The 23687-nt window shown below is 37.3% G+C and overlaps 1 protein-coding gene across 3 annotated transcripts in view; it reads left to right on the forward strand.

Annotated features, from left to right (window-relative positions):
- Window positions 1–23687, forward strand: part of GRM8 (glutamate metabotropic receptor 8) — a 326341-nt gene that overhangs the window by 54470 nt on the left and 248184 nt on the right. For all 3 annotated transcript variants that reach the window (XM_021384769.1, XM_021384768.1, XM_021384770.1), the window contains exon 3: window positions 12802–13018. In XM_021384769.1, coding sequence (XP_021240444.1) covers window positions 12802–13018 — 217 coding nt within the window. The remainder of the gene's footprint in view (window positions 1–12801; window positions 13019–23687) is intronic.

Here is a 23687-nt window from a genome sequence, read left to right on the forward strand (position 1 = left end):
CTAAAGGAAGGGAGACTTAGATTAGATGTTGGGGGAATTTCTTTACTGAGAGAGTGGTGAGGTGCTGGAACAGGCTGCCCAGACAGGCTGTGCATGCCCTGTCCCTGGAGGTGCTCAAGGCCAGGTTGGCTGGGCCCTGGGCAATCAGATCTAGTATATGACCTAGTGGTTGGCAGCCCTGCCTGTGGCGGGGAGGTTAGAACTTGATGATCCTTGAAGTCCATTTCAACCTAAGCCATTCTGTGAAACCATTTCCTCTTTGTCATGTCCCTATCACCACAGACCCTGCTAAAGAGTCCATCCCCTTCTTTCCTTACAGCTCCCCTTTGGATACTGATCTCAGGTCTCACCGGAGCCCTCTCTTCTCCAGGCTGAACAGCCCCAGGTCTCTCAGCCTGCCCTCACAGGGGAGATGTTCCATTCTTCGTAATTGTTTTTGTGGCCCTTGCTTGGCACAACAATATATTTCCTACTGGCTACTTCAGGAAGTATCATGTGAATCCCATTTCAAGGTGCGCAACTTCACCATACGCTGCATAGGCAGCCCTGGTGCCAGACGGAGCCCAGAAGTTCTAAGGTGCTTTGTTGCCCAAAGTTGTCTGCAAACTGTGAAGGAGAAGATAGACTCAAGACAAATGTTTCAAAATTCTGTGTTTTTTTTTCTTATTTTATTTTTACTTTTATTTTTTAAGGAAATGTAGATGACATTGATATTCTATGGAAGAATATGTTGATTCTTTCAGTTGGCAGTTTTATACCAAATTATTCAGTGCCTAGGAGTGGATAGGTGACACTGATATGCAGAAATACTTTTGTGAACTGCTTTCAATAAATAGATGGAAATGGGATTGTATCAGGTTCAGTACAGGCTGGCGTTCCCACACCACTTGTCATCAGGAGCATCCACTCAGGCTTTTGATGTCTCCAATGTTTATTCAATACTCTTGACACTTTTAAATCTAGTTTAGTATAATTTTGCTTTTTATGGGGTCTTTTAACATATGCAGCAACAGACTGAGGGAGGACAATTTCAAAATAAAAGATGTTCACTCATCAAAAGCTACTGTAGTATTCAGAAGTAGTACAAGGTACTCTAGTTCCTAATACAAATAGTTTGTGCACAGTATATGGAAGGAGATTTCTTAAGACTACTGATCAGCACATCAACGTAGAGCATACAGTGGCTGTGGACTGGAACAGTCTGGTAAACACGGAGATATCTTGGACATCTGTAATTAAATTGAATTCTTAAAAGGAAATGTTTTGCATCTTTAAAAAAAAAGTCTTCAGAATTCTAAGTCTCCCATGGTTCCCAGTACTTGGAGTAGCAGCAATTGACTTTTTCTACCCTAATGAAGATGCTGAATTATGTGTAATAGGTTGTACGTTGCTAAGGGCATTTTCACTGCCCTTTTAGGGAAAGCAAACATTTGTCTGGAACCCCAGGGCCAGAGTTCCTTTCTCTGCCCACTGAAGCACTCTGTAGTTGTGCTGATAACCACAGGCGTGAACCTAGGTGGAGGAGCCCCCTGAGCCCCTTCTCTGAGCAGCAGAAAGCAGTTGCCAGTGACTTCTCCCTCTGACTACTGGCATCATGACAGAACTATCTTCTGTTCCTGGGAATGCTGAAATGGGAAAAAAAAATGAGTGGTGGAGCTTTTCTGGCTTACTGAAAGCTCCTCACGCTCCCTTAATTCAGCATCCTGCGGAGCTGCTGAAGGATGTTGTTCATGGTGGGACCAGACTTACAGGATCAAGCTAACTGAGGAGAACTTTTAAGAACCTTCAAAAGGGCTTAAATGTCATCTGCATTTGGACTTAGAGATATTGGAGAGTCACAGCTAGGGAAGAAATCTCCATCACACTTACCAGGAAGGCTAAGGCCAGCACTCAAACAAGGCTGTATGGTGTTGATAACAGTAAAGTGATTTATACTTAAATTGCAAGGAATAAAAATAGGGAAAAGGAGAATTTACAGAAATGATATGAAATGCTTATCCAATATAAGCTATTTTCCTGCACCAACTATTGCTTTTGCTGACTTGGTGGATGTTTTCTCAATGTAGGTGGGGAGCAAAAATGTATGTTATGGGGAATGAAGCCCAACTCAGTAGACTAGAGTGAGGAGTGACTCTGTCCAGGTTATGTCATGGAAGAAGAGTTCCCTTTTGCCCTTTTTGCTGATCCCGGTGGAAATGCCTTTGAACCATCAGCTGCCAAAAGGGAAAGAGAAAACACAGAGAAGGTAATAGGAAGAAAATGTAAGTTGTTGAAATATCTGAAGAAAGAAAGTAAGCATGACCTACAGGAAGCATGAGGAGAAAACGATCAGGGAAAATTATCTCTCTCTCTGTCCTTATAGGGAACATAGATGTTGGCAGCTCTGAAACTAATGCCTTCTATTTATTTCTGTGGAAACTACAACAGATACCAAGAGCACAAGAATGCTATTTGATAGAGCAAATTCTCAGCCACAAGATGCCATTTTCCAACAGAGTTAGTACCACTGACTGTGCATTTATGCCAGTGATGAAATAGAGCCTGCATGCTGTGCTTGTAAAAATCTGCACCGGCCGAGGTGACCCACTGTTGCTGTCACTACTGCTGAAACACACCACCCACCACCTCACTGTGCTCAGATCCACCATTTTGTCTCCATAAGTGTCAGTGGTTGCAATTTTTTCTACATGGAAGAATTCAGTAGCACACCTTTGTTTCATATGCACTTCCATGTCAGACACCATTTTGTCAGACTGCCCCTCTGCTGCCATCTGTCTCATGGCAACAACACGTAATGGAATATTGGTGGGAAGGTTCAGCTTCTACTTCATACCACCAACATCCACCTCTGACATCGTGGGCCGCCATCATAAAATAGGAGGCATTACTTTCAGAGCAGACCTTGTGTGTATGTATATCTACATTATCTATAACTATATACAAATGTCTTTTTAAATTCCTGACTTTCAATGTGGTCCTATTCATTCGGAGATTTCACTAGTGACTGCTGTCAGAGTCAAAACAAATGATGAACAAGTTTGTGCTTGTACCTCTGATATGCTGGATCATGGGCACAATGTCCTGCTGTGTGATTTATTTGTTTGCTTTATGATTTTAATGTTGTGCCTTTCCTGTGTGAATGACATTTATGAAATACTGATATTTTTGAAAACTGATTGTTAGGTTTTCTGTTTGCTGCCGTCTATTATTATGGATATGTTATGGAGACTATTTATGTGCTATTCTATTTTTTATGTAGGCTCCATGTCTTGATAGTTTTAGATCTCACTACCCTGTTAGGCTCTGAGCACAGTTTGTGCTGCTCTGACTTCTTGTCTGTGGAGCAGTCTCCAAAACACCAATCACTCTATGAAGAGCTCACAGACTGACTGCGAAATGCTTCAGTGGCAAAGTGAACTATCCCCTAATGGCAGATAATGCGTTCACATCCACTGTTTAGTGCTACAAGGCTGGGATTTTCAAAATGGTCACAGAAGACTAGCACACTGGCAGCCAGTTTGACCTTTGAGGATTCCAGTTTCAGACTCTGCTAGACACAAGGAAACAAAGCAGAAAGTCATTCCTGTTACTTGCAACAACTTCGGCCACATAATGAATTTATGTAAGCATCTTTTTGGTTTTATGTTGTTCACTGCTCACCCCGTGTCACTTCTTCATTCCCAGTGTACTTGACCAGTTTACTGAGTTTAAATATTGAGACTGTCACAACTTTCTAAAATTCTGTAGGAGCTGTTGTGAAGAATCTGCAAACCAGTGGCAGTGTGGTCCTACTTTGTGTGCTCTCACTGGGTTTGCCTGGATTTTGATCTCCCTGCTTGCCCTCATGCTTTTGATGACATAATCCATGGATCATTACAGCAGTAAACTTCAGTGTTTAAGTCAGAGATCAGAATGAAAATCTGGTAATGATGGAACAGAAGAGACATATGGTGTTCAGCAGCCATGTGGAGGATGATGCCTTTTGTACTCAGCCACCCTATTTTTAAATGTAGTACATTTTGAATAGAAAAGAAGGCTTGGATATCAATCCTGTGGTCCTCAGAGCTTAGTTCATAGATGACTCCCAATTTTTAGTTGGAAACGTTTTGCATTTTTCTTCAACTTTCCTACCAGTAGCAAAGGGACTTAGCATCTCACTGTGGTAATGTGAAAAACATTTAATCCTTTGGAAATAGCCAGGAACACAAATTCATGTTTTCTTGTTACTCTTAAGGTTAAAAACACAACATAAGACTGTTGACTACCAAGGCTGATTATTTTTTTAAAAAAGAAGAAAAATCATCTGAAATCAAATAAAAACCACATCTCGTATTTCTCTTCTTCCAAGTCTGTAATATATGGATTTAAAATTATATTTTATAATCCTATATGAACTGGCTATACTGCAGAAGGAATCCCTAGCTGTGGTGAGTCACAGGGATTCCCTTAATGTGCTCTGATATGATGAGGTATCCCACGCATTAGTGCAAGGCAGACAGATTACAGGGAATCTGGGCTTTCTGGAGGAACAGCTGAAGTGTAGCGTGCCCTAAAACACATGAAAGATGTGCAGATGTGTCTGGGCAGCTGAGCACTGTCTATGTACACTCATTTTCTCCACAGCTGTGGAGAATGCTGCCAACAGTATGAATCTCGCTTTCCTCCCCCCATGTTATTTTTTCAGATACTTGTATCTGATGATTTTAAGATGGCAGTATGGGCAATGCAAGGATAGTACTGCTGCTCAGCCAGTGGTGTAAAGGGCACTGGTCTTGCAGCATTGAAAAGTGAATGCAAGAACCAGAATTGTCCATTAAGCAGAGCACTTATCTTGCATTCTGCTGAGAGCACTGCCTCCACAGTGATGTTCTCTGTAATCAGGAAAAACTTCTGTGGACAGCTGCTGTCCTCATGGGTGAGTGTCTGAAGATGGCTGCTGTGCTCTCTGTAGTTCTTATTAGTAAATGAATGCAAAGAAAACCTGATTTGGACAGCTATATTACCTTGCAGCTACAAGGTAATTTTATTGCTGCTGAATAATAATAATAAAAAATGGCTTTATTAGTTCGGACCAAAAGTAATGCACATCTTTATGTACTTCCTCAAACTCATCAGAAGAGGTTACAGTTGCTGCCAGCACTGACATGACAGACCCTAATGAGGAAAGTGGAAATAAAAAAAGCTTTAAAATATCAGAGTTCACATTTTGCTCAGTAGAGACTGATGCAAGTTTAGCATATTGTTACACACAATTAAGTGAGAGTTTCCCCAACAACTAGAAAAAGAGGTTTAGTAGTTGAAGTCCCTAAAGCTATCTGCTCGTCCTTGGCTTCCTGTTTGATCTGATGAGTGGAGAACGTAAGAAACTGTAAATGAAGCACTAACAGCCGTTCTCAAGGTTAAGATCCCCCACTCCCCACTTGGTGATTTGATCTCAATATGAAAATGTTACTCATTTGATCTACGGTTTCCCAGTTTATCATTCAGTGCTTGGACCTCAGCTGGGTTTAAAATATTTGGAAAGAAGCTGCCTACAAATGGTGGATAATTTAATGTGCAACTGCTTATTGTAGCTGGCTTTTCAGAGAGGCAAATCCAGGACTTAAAAGGATGTGGAAATAGCAGAATAGAGCTCCCTTACTGAGAAAATGCCATTGTTAAACATTTATCAATAGACTCTGTTGCACAAAACATTGATGACATTTCAAGCTGTCCTTAGATGGATTCTTGTCCTCCCGGAGTTACACAGCAATGCACAGTGTGACAAGATGTGCTTCAGCTGTAAAAATGTTCATAATGCATAAATATCCTTTTAATGTTTTTGCCCTAAAGTGCATCACAGAGCACAAAGGCCCGTACTTTCCAGAGTGGTAAATTTGTTTTGTAGATGCTGCATCTATTGAGGGATTTGAAATTGTGATATCATTTTTTTTTCTTTCTTCTGTAGTATTCCTTGTGTGTAATTAAAAGCAATTACTTCTAATGAGTCCCTGACATACTTCAACCCGCTGGAAGAAAACTATTTATCAAATTCAAACACTTTATATTATACACATTCCTTCTTTTTGCACCCTGTTGTACAAGGGCAGCACAGAGATTGCAAACTAGAATAGTCTTGCTGTAACACATCTGGTTAGACTTTACGAAAGGTATTTTCTGGCTGGTGGAGATGGAATGGAATGCTGTGCAAGTTTAATATTTCATCGTCCCATCACTTGACGCTATAAAAATGTGTTTTAACTATAAGAAAGACTTTCTTTAGGGTAATTCACTTTATGCAGAATACCATGTTGCTGATCGATTTGACCTCCAGAGGTAACCTCAGAAAAAGGTGCAATGTGTCATTTCTGTTTCTGGGTTTGGTGAAAAAAGACAATCAGTAATGAAGGAGGATGTGCATATTTGGCCTTATCTCTGTATTTCTATTGATCTAGTGATTACATCTGACTCCATCATGTCTCAAAAACCAGGCCAACCTATGATGGTTGCAGAAATAATTTTGTTGACCACAATCTGCTGTGTTGATTTGCACCTATGTTCTTTTCTCATGTAAACCTTAGCACAGCTCATTGAAGGTATATGCTTTGCAGGAATATATCCTTAGAATGTAGCTGATGTCAAAAGAGGTAAAACCAGTGCAAGAGTAATAGGAAGTGAAAAAGAGTAAAATAATTTACCCATCCCAACTCAGAAACATTTAGGTGTGATGGATCACTTCTGTCTGTGTATCTGGGGAAAAGAATAGCAATAGCTGTATTAGATTTTATCATGAAGGCCATATTTCTGCACAAAAACATACAAATACAGAGGAATTTTCTAAAAAATTGACATTACCTTATCATTAGCTCCTTATCAAGACATGTATGAGTTGCAAGCACCCTTGAAAGAGACCATTATGATAGTTAGTGCCAACAGAATGACTTGGAATAACTCAAATGATTTAAAAAAAAAATGCTGCCTTCCAAGTGAAATCCGCTAATGGCAGCTTTCAGATTATACTTCTGTTCTTTCCCTTTCCGAAGCTTTTAAACTTCTTTTTTCTTCTTTTTTTTCTTTTCATCTAAATGTGTTTTAAGTCGTATCTGTCTGGGTGAAAAGCATAACTGTTTTTGATGTATTTCCTCTAGCAGGTATGAAAGTATATTTTTTTGGGAACATCTATGTCGGTTCCTGACCAGGATACCTTACTGGACACATGATGAATGCTGTGGTTGGCAGATGTCTCTCAGATGGTGTCAGAGTCCTAAACATTGAGAGAACATGCATTGTGTCTTTCTGAATAAACATAATTTACAAATACACGTTTTTAAATCTAAATGAATATACATCTAATGGGAACATAAGTAGCAACAGAATGGTCTTATGGTGAAATCCATGGAAAAAGGATGAATCAAAAACTTCATGTGCTGAACCTTCTTCTCAACATGAGCTGTAGGGTGGTTTGTAGCTGGCCAGGCATCAACCTGCTCTGAGCCCTGAAAGGGTCATTTCACATCTCCGAAGGCATGAGTGAGTCTTAACATGTTATATCTTCCCAGGATGTTCTCTAGTGTTGGTTTATTCTCAAAATGGATGGAATAAGATCTCTGGTAATGCATGGGTGTCCTATTCATTATTTGCCATAGATGGAGAGATGAAGGCATTTCAGAAGGTAATTGGTAATTAGCTGTGCTAATCACGTGTCGCTAAAATGAATGGGATAGCGAGATGCAGCAGAATACCTGTAGCTGTTTGCAGTATTGTTCTAAATTGCATAAATAACAGTTAAATTTATCCCCCAGGTTTCCCTTAGAGTCAGTAGAGGGAAATGGGCAGTTTCAGGGTGCATTTCATCTCCTACAGTTGGTAACAAAATTGAGCAGTTTAAATCTTTTTTGGTATAGTTCAAGATATTATTAAGCCTCATCAAACTCTTTTAAATCTTGAATGTCTAACCTGAGTGAGATTAGCATTGCTGTACTGCAGGCTGACACACATTTTCTGAAGTGCAGGCTAGGATGATGCTCCAGCTAATGGCAATTTACAAATGTGCCTAATAGCTGAGAGACAGTGACCTCAGCTCTCATTGAGCAACTGTTCAATATCTAAGCCCTGAGGATTCATTTCACTGCTGTGAGTTTTTTTTACTCACCGAGAACTCTCTCTTGCTGTACAGAAGAGGGAATAAAAATCTTGAAAAGACAGAGCCATTAATGATTAATGATAGATATTTAAAATTCAGAAAATCACTAAGATGAAAACGTGTTTCCACAGTCAAATTTTATTTCAAGCACGCTTACTTCTTTGCAGGATTTATTAGTTGGTGGCAAAGTGCCAGATGATACTGACCAATAATGAACCTAAAGCTTATTGGCTTTATTTTGTTAGTTAAAATTATTACTGTTTTTAATGTGCTATTGCTAATAGTTTGCCAAAAAAATAAAAAAAAAAAAAAAAAAAAAAGACTGCTCAGTGGTGAGAGAAAGGAAGAGGGAAATAAAGAAAAGGTAATTGATTTGTTAAAGTTAGTCGTGATAGGACTGAGTGGGTAGTGAAACTGCAGATGTGAGTTATTTAAGCCCATTATGCTGCGTGACTGTATAGCATGGTTACTGCTGTGACTGTAACTCATAGTCAGTAATGTTCAAAATTACTGGTGATTCCTTTCTTGGGTCTTTTTTTGTATGAGTTTAGCTCATTTTGCTGTCTGCTACTCTGCTCCCAAATCCTGCTTCTAGCTGAAAGGCTGCGTAAAGGAAGATGGCACTTGAAGTGACCGGGTGATACTATACACTGACAAATGCAGCAGGCAAATGGATTTGAGAGCTCAATAAGAACAATTGCACTGAACTTTTGTCCTTAATTTGGACAGAATGTCATAGGAGAGAAGGCATACTGGCTGAGAGCTGCCTGCTGAGTTGAAGATTCTTTACTGGAAGGGCATACTGATCTCACTTAGTTTTCTCTGCTGTTCTTAGTGCAACACCTTTATGGGTTTGAATCCCTGCACTGGACCCACCAAACACATCCAGAGTCATAATTGCTGATGAATAGTAGTTGGGAGTTGGCTTTTTTTTCTTCAGTATATGGGAGACTGGAAGTGGTGCACCACTTGGGTGAAATAAATGACATACAATGTTAGCTGCTTTTGGCTTGTCTCAAGTTGCTCGCACCTGGTCCATCAGGAGGCAGCAGTCTGTTCTGTAGTAATGCTTGGTAGATATCTCATACAGATATTGCCTCTTTGAAGAGCTGCCTCAATTACAATTTTTGGACAGCTAGTTCTGATGTAACTGCTCTGTCTTCTTTGATCCTCTTGGAAGAGGAGATCTTTAGAGACAGATTTTAAATCGAATTGGAGATGTGTCCAGAAGGATCCAGGAAAAAAAACAGTATGCTTGACTGACGATTTTGGCTTGAATCTGTGTTGCAGGCTTAGCCTATCTACTTAGTTATAAGCAATTGTTTTATTTGTCTTTTTTTGTCCCCTCCTTTTTTTCTTCTTTTTTTTTTTTTCCCCAAAACATATGGAATCATTTTCTGATGTCTGTGACTGTGGATAATAGACAAAATGAGATGAAGCTGTTGCTTACTTAAAGGACTGAGGAATTGCTGGTAGTTTCAGCTGCAGCCCAGGATGCACTTAGATTAAGACCAGTCCATAATAAAACTGAATATTATTTCAAATCCAAACACTGTAGTTAAAGTGCTACACTGTAAATGCCTGTCTTCAAATAACATTAGGGTTTTTAATAGATCTGCTTAAGCTTAAAAATAAAAAACAAAAATAAGGCTTCTGTGAGTTTCTCTGCATAATAATTTGAAAGAGTTCAAGAATGTCACTCACTGGAAATAGAGAGTTTATCAGCAGATCATAGGTTAAAAGACGGGGAGTGGCCTAACCATAGGTTAGGAAAGAATAGGAAAAAAAATCATCAGTGAACATTCAGACATAAATGCTTCCAGCCCTTCCCAGTGTATGTGACAGCTGTTGTGTGACAGCTCATTCAAATGTAGTTATACAATCTTTTGTTTTTTTTCCTTTTGTCCCTCAAAGAAATGACATTTTATTGACAGTGCTACATAACATTGAAATACAGTACAAATGTTGAGTGTATTGTATTTAATTTTGAAAATTTAGACCGACCAATTTAGAAAGGAAAATGTAAGAGCAAAAGACCTTTTACAGGTCTCTTTCAAAAAGCAAATTTATATCTAAAGGGGTCAGTAGAACTTGAAGAATAAATGCAGAATGTATTTAGGGAGTTTTTAAAACACATATTACTGAATTGATAGAGCATAACATTTCCTTTGCTTAGGCAGCATTATGTTCTGTCTTGTAAAATGTACTTGGGGACATGTAAAATGGTTTATTAAACATACAGTCCATGACTAGGGTTGTTACATTTTAATGTGTATATTTTTTGTTCATGGATTACTGAACCACTAAATCCTAACAATTTCTCCTCTATGCCAAACAGTGTCTGAGCATTGTTCTGAGTGTTTTCAGGTAACTGTGTGACAAAAATAAATAACCTGAATATTCCGTTGTATGAGCTATTTTTCTTGAAATTTAGGCGTGGCTTTCTGTTTACACAGTGTTTCTCCCTCCTTTTCTTTCATGCTGGTGATAAGTTGGCAGGAGCTATAAAACTGTGGTGGCTTAAGGTTCATCCAGTGATTTCAGGGGTATTTGGTTTGGACCGTTATTTACCTTCCCTTCTCTTCCACTGTTATTAGAAATAACTCTAGGGAAGAAGCTGAGCTACAGGGGGCTGAAAAGTAGGAAAATTGCTTTTCTTCTCTGCCTTTTCCATGGCCCCAAATCAGTGATGCTCACCGAAAATAAAATATCTCTATTGATCTGAAGCGTCTCATTGCGAAGTTGTACCAACAGCTCTTCTACACGTAGCTAGGATTTGTTATTCATCTCATGCCTGAAGAGGAAGAAGAACTGAGAATGTTAATGGATATATAATGCTGTGGTCTGGCCTTCAAGTTTTTCAACAACAAAATATCTATCTAAAAGATCTCTCGCTGGTGTTGATTTTATAGTTGTTATCAATGAAATAACTTTCTGCAAAGAACAACCCCATAGTTTTTGTGAAATGACACACTGAGGTGCAAAATGACACACAAAGGTTGTCTTTACTTTTTTTCTACCTAGAAAAAGCTGACGGTTTTAAACAGTAATAGAGCACTTTTTGAAAGGGAATGATATGTGCTCTAAATGCGCATAATTGTGTTGTTGGAGACCAGAATCTGTCCTCTGTAAAGAGATAAAGATGTTTCAAATATTTTCTGAAAGAAAGAGAATTTATACAAGACAACTTTTGTAAGGAGATTTTATCTTATTTTTTCTTGGTGGGTCTTTGTTGTGTTAGGAATACTGATTTGTATGAGATATAACCTTTAACTTTATCTGTAATCCTCCCTCTTTTTTCTGTTATTTTCTGGTTGTTATTATTCCAGTATTTCAGATTGTTTATTCTAAGGCTTCTGCATGAGTTGAAAATTTCTTGAAAAGTGCATAGCCAAGATACATAAGAGTTGTTTTTTTTTTTTTCTGACTGAGAAATGATTTTGCCACCCCTTAGGCTATAAACTGCTTTTTTCAGGTTGTAGGAATCTATGCTGCCTGTAAAGGCAGGGTTGGTGACCAGAATGTTAATAGCATACATTTGCCTTAAATTCGACTTTAAAAAAAAATAAATAAATTGTTTAAATGAGTAAACACTGTACAGGATGCAAGTGTTCCACTGAAATCACCTACCATAGCATCTAACGTAACAGTGGGTTTTTATTAGATGACTTGCTATCAGAAACTGTTACATGTGGTTCTCAAACAATCAGTTTAGAATTGATATCAGTTAAAGAACTCTTAATATTGCTTAATTGAGGGCTATTTTATATTTTGTAGAATGTACATTGAGCACCTCTTATTAACAGAGATTATAAATGCAATGAAATATTTGTGGTATCTTTCATTTGAAGCCAGTGAATGCTTCATCTATCTCATTGTAAATGAGAAAATAATTCCCATTTTAAATGTTAATTAAACTTTCTTGAACCAAAATACTTTTCAGAATACTTGAGTATTACCTGTTGACAGCTTCATCTGGATCCTGACAAACCATTTACTGAAGATAAGAGTGCTAATTTGTTTTTATAGTGTATTTCAATTATTTACTGGATATTTTGTCTATTTTCTGTTTCCACAAAGACTACTGAAATGAAGGTCTGCAAACCTTCCTTACAACCTTTTTCCTTCTCTGAATATATATTGTATAGATACTACATACTTGTATATATAGTCTACATACTCTATACTATTTTTTATCAGATAGCTTTTGGTATTTGGTATCCAGAAAGAAAATGGAATAACACACATATAGGTATGTACATATACAAAACAAGAAAATGGAATTAATCTACATTTTACTCATCTAGTTGAGGTGTGGCATTTTTAAGAATCACAGGCATCAACACTGTGACCTTCTTACCTTCTGTAGTAGTACTAAGCATCCCTCTTTTAAAAAGAAATCTGTTCCTGTCTCAGCCAGGATCACAAAAGAAGTTGTTACACTTACACGTCAAAAAGTGTGACATCTGGAGCTAAGCAGAATGCATTATTTCTTGCTAAGAGTGTTATTTAGGACTTGACTGACATTTTACAAAATCTGAGCTGCTTTCTGATCAGTTGATTTAATTAAAACAAGATATTCAGTTCTGCAGAGTGCATGTGCATAATCAATTTTAAGACTGATATATAGAGGGAAACGATACTGTATAGTCTTGCATTACTTGTCATTTTATTTCCAGATACCTCAAATCAGCTATGCATCTACAGCTCCAGAACTGAGCGATAACACCAGGTATGACTTCTTCTCTCGAGTGGTCCCACCTGACTCCTACCAAGCACAGGCCATGGTTGACATCGTGACAGCTCTTGGGTGGAACTATGTGTCAACACTGGCTTCTGAAGGAAACTATGGAGAGAGCGGCGTAGAGGCATTCACCCAGATCTCTAGGGAAATTGGTAAGTGTATGCTTATGGGGTTTTGTATTTATAGCTGGCAAATCATCACTGAACTCTGCTTGGTTCTATGCAGAATGATCAGAACACCTGCTGTGGATGCTGTGGACTCAAGTGGAGGGGGTTACAGATGATTTTGCTGTTTGTGAGTCTGCTAAGGTGATAGTTCTGGTATTAATTTAATAACAGCTTGAGAGAGGCAAAAAATGCTTGCCTCATAGCCCTTTTGGAAAAGAGAAGCTTCTTGATGGAGTTGGCAAGCATGAGAAGTCTCACTATAGTCACTTAAGATTGATTTATATTAACAAACTATTACTGGAGCAAAAAGCAACCACCAAACGCATTAGGGTCAGATTAGAGGAAGTGCAATTGAGTTAGCTTAGGAAAACTGTATTCCAGTGAGACCTCATTTTCCTTGTTCCAGAATGGATACATCTCAGGTTTTTATTTTTGATGAATTTGGACAGCAACAACAAGTCTGTGAAGAACTAACACATGCTCTCATTGTTTTTCCTCCAGGATGAAATGTGCTGTGTAAATACAGACATTATTATGAGAATTATTTTTAAGTTCTTTTGGTCTTTTTTTTTTCCCACAATACTGTAGTTATTTCTGGCCTGTAAAATTGATCATTTCTCTGGAGCACTAGGTTTTGGACACCAAGTAATAAAGATGACAAGTAGCAGATGGTTTGATAGAAGGATAAATTGGACTTCCACTAACTAAAATGTTAAATGGCAAAATAGTATCCTTTCTAAAAAAAAACACAGTAATTTGCAAGCAGCCTCCTTGTCCTTCATAGCCTAGGTTAATTTACTGAGTTTGATTTTCAGGGCGTGTACATATGAACTCTGGCTCTTTCAAGTCAGTTTAGGTGAGAAAATATTCCATCTCAATCATATGGATAACATCTCAATCATATGGAAAGTTGCATGTGCATTTCAGGTACTTACACTTGAACCATAAAATTTGCTGATTACTCACAGTATCTTGGCAATAAGACGAAAATGCAGCAATTCATGTCACTTAGGGAAATCATGTGTGTAACACACTGGATCAGTTAACTAATAAATTCTCTGTTTCTACCTTCAAATCAGTACTGTCAGATCCCAGGTATCTTCATGGGTGAGCCAAACTACACTGCAGTGGTTTGATTTGGGTTTAGCAAAGGCATGGGTAATTCATCCAAACTCGACATTGGAAAGACAAACCTTGTTGTTTCAAATACTGCAGTGACTAGATTGGCTCTTCTAGAAGTTCACAGAGTAGATCATTGGCTGAAGACAATCTAATATTTTTCTTTGACAGGATAATAGCCTTGTAGCTGTTGAAGAAACACTCAGGGTCACGTCTTTTAATTTAGTAGTGTTTTTATACTGTTGCATACAACATTCTCCTAAGCAAATTTGGGAACGGTGATTAGGTGAAAATACAGGCTTGATGCAGACCTATTTAGAAAACTGCTCAGAGAGTAATTATTAATGACTTCTGTTTTAAAGGAAGAAGGCATTGTGTGGTGTTTGGCTGGGATTTTTACTGTATCAGATATTAGCCAATATTTTCATGTTTAGTCCAGATGGACTTGGAATGAAGGATGTGCTTGCAAAATCTGGAGGTAACTTCAAGCTGGGAAAGACAAGGAGTGTATTGGAAGAGAGGGTAAGAGCATGAAACTTTAAAAATAGCATGGAATTTAAAAGGCAAATGCAAGGCACTATGCTTCAGCAACAAGTGTACAATGAGGAAGCCAAAAGAGTGGCTAGAAAATGCTGTCTCAAAAATGATCTGTGTGATAGGATATTATAACTTATGTATACTTCTTCTGCCATACTGGAACATGCTGACGGGAGTATCATCTTCAAAATAATTTGAGTAATTACCTAATTTGCCTGGCAGTTAAGAAACTTCATTTTGCCATGATACAGGTTTTAACTCTCACTTCACAAAGGGTGAGAGAGTCCATAAGTGAGAACAAGGCCGAGATCTTGAAAATGTGGTCTCTAAAGAACAGCTGAGTGACGTGGTCTTGGTCTGAAGAAGAGTTGATTAGGTAGATGATGGAAAATAATGTTTTCAAACAGACAAATGGCTTTTACGAAAAGGTAGAGGAACACGCATTCATCCAAAGCCAGTGTATCTGAAGAGAAATAATGGAACTAATCTCCAGCATTAGAGATCAGTTTAGATTTAGTTCAGTTTAGATTTGAAGAAAGCCCCTTTTAATGGTTAAGATATTAAAGCATTAGACCAGATGGCTTGGGGTTGTTTTGGAGCCTGCATCACTGAGAATCTGGGAGAATGCATTAGACAAACACCTGCCCAAGGATTATATAAGTGTACTTAGCTTTTCCTTGAGGCTGGGAGGTGGATTGGATGATTTTTTAATGTCTCTTCCAGCCTAATTCTATTATTCACTGTCCTCTGACTTTTCACCTAAACCACAGGGCTGGAAACACTTTTAAAATGGAAAGTTCAAGTAGCATCTAATTACAAGGCCTGAAATTATAGAATCTAAGTAGGTAGGTTTATAAAAATCATCATGTGATACACAACTGGACACAAAATGGGCAAACATACCAGCTCCACGTTAATAAAATGTGTGTTAAGAACCTAGTAAGGACGTTGCTTCCGTTGCACTGTTGGTGTACAAATGCATAGGACAGCTTTCTGAATTCTTTACATCCTACTGAAGGTAAGTAACCAGAACTGGAAGCAAAATAAATGTGAAGATAAGCACAATGGAAAGCAATAAATTTGAGGAGGGAATGTGAAAGAAATTGATACATTCACTTATGAAAAAGGTTCAGTGCCTGAGAGGACGTGTGAGATAGCAGTTTTGAAACTATAGATATGCAAGTGTGCGTCTTTTTTTCTTTTCTTTTCCAATTTTTTTCTTCAGGTAGTTAAGAAGGAATTATGGGTAAAAATATTTTCAGAATGGAAAATAATTTCATGTACTTATTTCAAGCTCTTGTTTATCATGATCTTGACTCTTTACATATAACTTACAGTTTGATGGGTCTTCTGTTCAACTTCTATTTCTTGATCAGTAGCAAAAGCAAAATGGAACAGGCTCCCAAATGAAATGTGGACTACTGAAAAGGTCAAAGTGGTACCACCATGACATGTCACAGAATATATTGCATATCAAGATCTGCTCTCATTTTAATGACAAAAATCCTGTCTTGGACAAAGGATAGCTGGAAATTAAATAATTTACATGGCAGTGATTGGAAGGAGAATAGAGAGTGATACTTATTCCAACTTGCTCTTCCATGCAGTATTGTTTGAAGGTAACGATTATAGTATTTTTACTCCCATTACAAAATTAATCAATGTTATTACTATAATCATTTTGGCATCATAATCAAATCATTTTGGTACATTGACCAAAGGAGTGACTTGGTATGGTAATGCTTAAGAGTTTAAACACCAAGTGGAGAGTAACTGGCAATCAGGCTTTCTTTTAATGCTTCATTCTCCCTGCTGTTATGTACCAAATGAATCTACCTTCAGAGATAAAGTCACGGCACTCTTTTCACTGTGTTGTGTTTTTTTTTTTTAACAGAGTACAAAACCATTTGATTCAGAAAAATCTATTTGGGACCAGAATACTCGCTTGGTTAGTGCAGTGTTTGTACTGAAAAATGGAAGAAATCCATGAACAATATATGAAATGCTACAGGAGAGACTTTATCCCTATGAGTGGTCAATGAAAAATTGACACAAGTGCTGCTGGGTACTTGCAGTGGAACACTTACGAAATAGTATTGGGAGAGTAGGTAAAGATGATAAAGGAAGGGAACTGTAGCTGCTCATTAAGAATAGATTAAAAAATTTAGCATTGCTTGCCTGTTTTAGCTTGTCTGTTTGCATTGCACATCGTGCCAGAGGTGTAAAAACTGTAGCAAAGTGAATTTTGGACCAGATCTTTGTCCGAGGCAAAATGACATAGCTGTGTTGCAGCTTTGCCTCAGAAGAAAACTGTGTACTTCATATCAAAATTTACTCTTGCTTACTTGCTTTTTGGAAGCAGAATTTTGTAATTTTACCTACTCTTTATCCTGATGTATTGCAGTTAATAGCATTTTTCTGAGAGGGACAACAGTTTATGGTCCCTCATAATATTTTACTATTACAGTCACACTGGTAACTATATACTTAATTTAAAGAAATACATATACTAAATGAATGTGACAGGAGCTTTAATGAAATTGTTCCAGATTTTAGCACATCTAGCTGTGTTTTATTTACATGGAGAACTGTCTGTGCAAACGTTTGTCTTCAGTGAGATTCTTAGGTCACCTTGTCTGTGTCGTTTTTTTGTATGTCTACAGTTGTTCAGTGTATCCCTGATTTACTCAAAAATTTGGGATTACTTCAAACCTTTAATATCTTTTGTACTTCTAAGGTTTCAGTGGATAAATTGGAAGTTTAGCAGCAAGCGGGAGGGAGGTATGTACAGGAAAATAAACCTCCAAAGTGTATAACCTTTCCTCTCCGCTTAGATGATTCACTGATAATTTAGAAATAAGCAAGATTGATTGTTTTTTAGATTAATTCAATTCAAGTATCTAGCAGTAATCTTTTTTATGCTTCTGGTATCAAGCTAAAGCTTTTTATATCTTATTAGGTAAGCTGATGAATAGGCTCATTTTTTTTGCCCTCCCTCTTCTCCCCTCCACCCAAATGGTATTTAATAGGAGAAATCTTGCAGCATGAAGACTGAAGAAATACAATATATAAAATGTAACCTTTTTCCTAGAGCTATTTCTGCTTTTGATACTGGATTCACGCTTAACTAATTTTCCCAACTAATAATATTCCAACGTACTCTTACAAAGAGGAAACAGTTTAATTCAGTTTTAAGCTTTACTTTTATATTTATGCAGCTGAACTCTATTGATAACACTTTATTTCAAGCTGCAAGCTGTAATTAATAATAATGCTACATAATTGGGTACAGGATCTTCAAAGTAATGTTTGAAAAATTACAAAATCTGATCACAGGTGTATTAACATTGCAGAAGCTGGAAAATAATTCCAGTATGTTTTAGTATTTGTACTAATTAGTACCTGATAAAGGGATTTACAATGAAGGACCATTTTAGTTTCTCTCAGAGGTTTTAATCAATTCTTCAGGTTTAATTTTATATCTATCTATCTATCTGTCTATCTATCTATCTATCTATCTATCTATCTATCTATCTATCTATCTATCTATCTCAGTAACTTTAAGACAGTGTCTCAGAGCAGTAAGCACACTGGCACTTTTCTGGTGTTCTCTGACCCCCCTGTGATTGTTAGAAGAGGGGCTTCTTTATCTTTAATAGCTCTTGAAGGCTTTATTCTTCAGTGAGTGAGTTGAGGTACTTTTTAAATGTGGAGAGCTCACTAGCTACAGTGGGGAAAAAAAGGCAGAAAGCTTCTGTAGATTTGAGTTTTTTTAACCTTTTTGCTCTGAAGAGTATGTACTACCCAGTGGACTGTGTTGAAGATGTTAGCCAAACCTCACTTCCTTAACTGGCATGGCACTGATGCTCTCATAATCATGATAAGAGTTGTATTCCCATCAGATTTCTTATTCTTGTGACAAATTCAAGAAATAATATCCCTCAAACAAACGTTTTTAAGCAATTGGAGCAAAAAAAATATATTAAAACTGCTGGAAACCATTGCAAGGAAACCTGGAGATGCTCTGCAAGACATTTACAGATGGTATAATTTGCTCATAGGTTACCTAAGCAATGTGGTCATGTGTTCAAAAACACCATTACACTTTAACACTTCTGAAGTGAATGAAGTTGTTATGTGCGCTGGCAGAGGGGATCCCAAGGAGATTTTATTCTGGAGCTGGTGATAGATACTGTCTTATCCTACAAGGGATAAGGTTGTATGCTGAAGACTTCCTCTTGTTCTCCTACTAGTACAAATAATTTCTGTTCCACAGGAGAGAGTTTGTGTTTTGATTCTGGAAAGCAGTCCTGTGCAAGAAGTAGAGGCTTGTGTACTGTGCTTGAATCTAAAAGAAGTCAGTAAATACCTCGCTGAACCCTTGCTGGGGTTTAGCAAAGGATTCAGTGCTCAGGAAGATCACTTCTGGGGTTGCCAACAAGGATTGGAGTAGGAGGACCTCACAGTTCCCACTTGGACTTGTCCACTGATGTTTATTGTTCCAAGCCAACTGGGGTGTGAACTGCAGTCAAGACTGAGTTCATTACCTCCTTTTATGTGATACAGTTACCAAATAGCAGTGATATTCAATCTCTTCTGTGTCTGAAGCTGATTTCATTTTTCTTACAGCAGTCAGCCCTTGGAGAGCAGAGACAAATAAGCTCCTCAGAGCAAGGACACTGTGTTTTCACAGTGAAGTCTATTGTGGAATTTACTCTGAATTTAGAAAACTCCACAAATTAAATGTTAAAAAACTCATTATAATATGGAGGAACTCTGCACCTTTATGTGTACACTTATATTGAACTTCACTGCTGTAAGGACTAGGGAAGGCATTGGATTATCTGACTTCTTTTTTGTCTTTTTACTTCACTTGAAAACCATACTTCGTTTAAACACGAGATTATTTGCATTGGTTGTAAGCATAAATTCAAAGACTATTAAAAATATCCAGGAAGCAAGCTTGTATCTCGGCAGTGCTTTTAGTGCAATGATTTGTTTGTAGAACCATTTAACTTAGTCATATTATCTAGCTCAAGATTTGTAAATGTAAAAATGCAAATAAAATTATACCTGTGTCAGTGCTAATTTTAAGAGAGCAACTGAACTGGATTAAAATCATGCTTTGTAGAAATGCAGTGTGTGGTGATCAAAGTGAACATGAATTTTTATAAGTGTTTTTTCAAATGTAGTGGTCTTTGCAGCAGTGGTTGGGAATTACAAATTTCAGTGACAATAACCAAGTCAGTAGATAAACGGAGAAGCAATTTCAAATAAGATGTAAGTTGTACTTTCTAGTATCAGATATGTATAAGCATTAAGAAACACTAAGGGATACTGATATATTTCTTTGGTTTTTAAATCAGTAGGAGAAGTCTCTCTGAAGGGAACTTCACTACAATGTGTTGACCCAAATAGAGAAATTGCTGCATAAACTTTAGTGTATACCTGAGATCAGACCTCTGTGATGATATGAGGGCACTTTCTGGACATATGACCCATTATTAAAACTACTGAAATAAGAGGTAGGACAAATATATTAATTTATACATATTTATATATATATATAAATTTACTACCAGATCTTTATGATGACTGAAGTTTAATTTCACAAGCTCTACTCTTTTTTTATTAGTTTGTATTACTGCGGCATCTGTAGCTTCTCTTAGATTCTGCAACTCTCTTTTGCTAGAGAGAGTCCCAGAGCAAATAATTCACACGTAATGAAAAAGCTTCAGTGAAAGCAAATTTAGGAAATGTGTGATTTAAAATGTAGCCATTCTAGTTGTTTATGACCAAATTTCACACAATCCCATTAACAGGAAGTAGATTTTAACAAAGTTAATCCGAGGAAATATTATTGCTGTAAGTGAAAGCAATTGTAAAGGAGATGCTAGAAGGTAAAGCATGAATGACATGCAGTATGATTTGCAGTCTGAATAAGCATGTTTTTGTTACATTGTGATTTTGCTGCGGTGCAAGACAGAAAACTGTGGGAAAAACTTAACAGTTTATTTTCATGGTGGTTATGCTTAACCTATGAAGAAAATTCTGTCCCAGATGCTTCACAGATTCTGTATCAAGAGTGAGATTTTTTTTGTTCTTTGTAAAGAACTACGATCTCCTTTGTCCTGTATTTGTTATAAACTTATGCTATTGTTACTTCCACAGAGATGGTGTGAATAATTGCGTTGAGTCCAACTTGAATCAGAGTTGAGATATGCAGGCATTGGCTTGTTCTTGATCAGAGGCTGTGTGAGTGAACTTTGCCAAGATAATGTTTAATAGATTTGCTTTCCCAGCATATAAAAATTTTGGTAAGGAATACTTGTATATAAGGCACCATCTGAGCAGAGGTGAAAGGAAGAAGCACAGAGACATGGACTTGGGCTCTATTTATGTGTTCTCCTTCGTCAGCACATCAAAGGGCTCGCAGTATTTGAACTGTAATCTTGCTTATGCTTCACTGGTTTTGAGTCAGTAGTCTTATTGATGTTAAGAAATCAAATTGGTAAAGAGAAGTTCCGCCAAATGAGTTTGCTCAGAAAACTGCATTTTCTGTTTGCTTTCCTGAGTTCCATTGTTTTCTAGTAGTTTTAAACACTTTGCATTTTTGCAGGGTTGCTTTCTACATTTTCAGAGAGAAGTGTCTCTCTTAAATGTCATGTGTGAGAAATGCCTCATGATTGAGTACTGGCAAGATTTTCTTTGCATCAGCACTTTCAAGATCTATACCTGTGGTTTAAACAATGAAACATTGGAACTGTTGGGCTGAGTCTGACACTGCAGGTCAATATCTTGTCTCCAGTGGTGGCCTCAGTTATGTGGATGAGACTTCTCAGTCGCTGGCAGAATTACCTATCCAAATAGTGTTCTGTAACCCTGGGTATTTAGTAGCTGGTACATAGATTTCCCAATACGTGACAGTTTATATCCATTTATATCCACAGATTCCTCTTATCTTTTTAACTTGTCCACTTGTTTTGATATTAGGAGTGGTAGGTAGGAGAATCCAGTTAACCTCCATAGTAACATACCTTACTACTTATCTTAACTCTAAGTTGGAATATATGAAATAATTCCAGTATAACAGTTTTTATTGTCAGTTTCTGGATTTCTTATTTCACTTATATTTATGTTAAGCTATGTAGCCATGGCTGAAAACTCAAAGTGAAGACTTGCTGTTGATTTATGTAGTGTCGTCGTAATCTCATTCTCAGCCGCATTCTTTATATATCCTGACAAATTGTAAGCTTTTTCTGTTGGCTGCTGGGTATGAAGCAGATTATTTCCGAAAGCTATCTGTTCTGATGCTCAAGGTTTATTAACAAATGGCTGCAGCTGATTCAGAGCTCAGTGATGTGTGTGAACAATTCCAGGTATTCCTGCCAGTGTATAGTTCCTTGCATTTGTCAATAGTCAATATTTTTTCACTGATATAGTTGTTTATCAAGCTTTGAAACTAATCTGTCTCCTCTCTCTGTTTTTTATTATTTCAAATAATTTCATATCATCTTCAAATTTCCCCATCTCTCTGCTCAGTACTCTTGCCCTCCCTTCTGTTGAGGATCATTGTGTCATACCGCACAAGCCATAGCAGGCACGTCTAGGGTACGCATTTGTTAGCCTTTGCCAGTAATGAGTTTTGACTCTTTCTGTTCATTGCTTTGACCTGTAGAGGCCTCTTCCATCCTCTTACCCCATATTTCTGCCTGTTGATCTCATGTTCTGGGAATATTTCTTTTGAGAGCTATATTATGAACTTTAAAATTCTATATGCAAGACTGATAATGTCTGTTTTGGTAATAACTACCATTACGTTCTAAATAAGTACTGACAATAACAGAATGCAGGGAAATATGAACTTACACATTTATCTACAGTGCCTGCATGGCTCTCATGAATACATTTATTCTTTGAGGTAGTCTAAACCTATCATTTTCCTATAGCATAGGATCATGTTATCTGTTACTGAACAAGTAGAGCTAGTAGTTTGAACATCAAAGTTAGCAACTTTCAAAATGTGCTAAGTTTAATTTATGTTATCATACTGCTATACCTGAAGCAACAGACTCAGTCACATGGGCTTCCCACGTAACAGGATGGAAGTCTTTCAAGTTTTAGATGAGCCCTAAACACAACTTGGGATTTCTCTTTTTGAGAAATTCTGACTACTGGTAATTTCACTGTGAATTGACGCAAAATATGCATTAAGCTTTTTTGTGCAAACTTTTTCTGTGTTACAGTTCAACTGAATCATATTTTGTTCAGACTTCGTTATAATTTTATTTACAAAAAACTGTGAAATAGAAAGTATTTAATCTGTTGTCTTTGCAATGATATATTCTGATACTAAAAAGAAAAAAAATGAACAAAATTGAAACTAATTGTTTTCAAAATATGCTTCAATTTAGGCTAAATAGTAATCTCTATCAGAAAAAAAATCATAAAGGTTATTGCTACCCATGAATCAGTTTTCCTTCCTTTCTTCCTTTGACTGTAGGACAAATTTCTGTTCTGATAATCACTAAAATTTGCATGTGCATGTGCATCTACATTTTTGGGGAGTTCTACCAAGACCTAGGAAACTGTTAAAGCAGATGAATTGTGATTTTTTTGTTTAAATTTCTGAAAAGAAAACGTTCTTATTTCCTATTTTTCCCCTTACAATGCAGAAGTATCCATGGTCTATATGAGAAACAAAAATTTGCAGCTGTCACTGCCTGCTGTACAAGGCACTTAAGCTTTGCTCATGTTCATGATGGAAAAGAGTTGAGTGAGTTGAATGTATGTTGATGACAGTATACTTGAAAGATTATAAGATAAAAATGTCTGATTGAAAAATTCAAACCAAACTTCTATCGAATTGTTTACTTTCTTTCTTGTGTTGAAGAGTGGAGGGCCATACTGTGCTCTGAGTCGAAGTAAGCAGATATTTGTTAATCAACTTGTAGTGGTGTAACTTAGCAGTAGCTCTCTCTTGAATGCTTGCATGAGC

The sequence above is a fragment of the Numida meleagris genome, chromosome 1, assembly GCF_002078875.1.
Source record: "Numida meleagris isolate 19003 breed g44 Domestic line chromosome 1, NumMel1.0, whole genome shotgun sequence".
Classification (NCBI taxonomy): Eukaryota; Metazoa; Chordata; class Aves; order Galliformes; family Numididae; genus Numida; species Numida meleagris.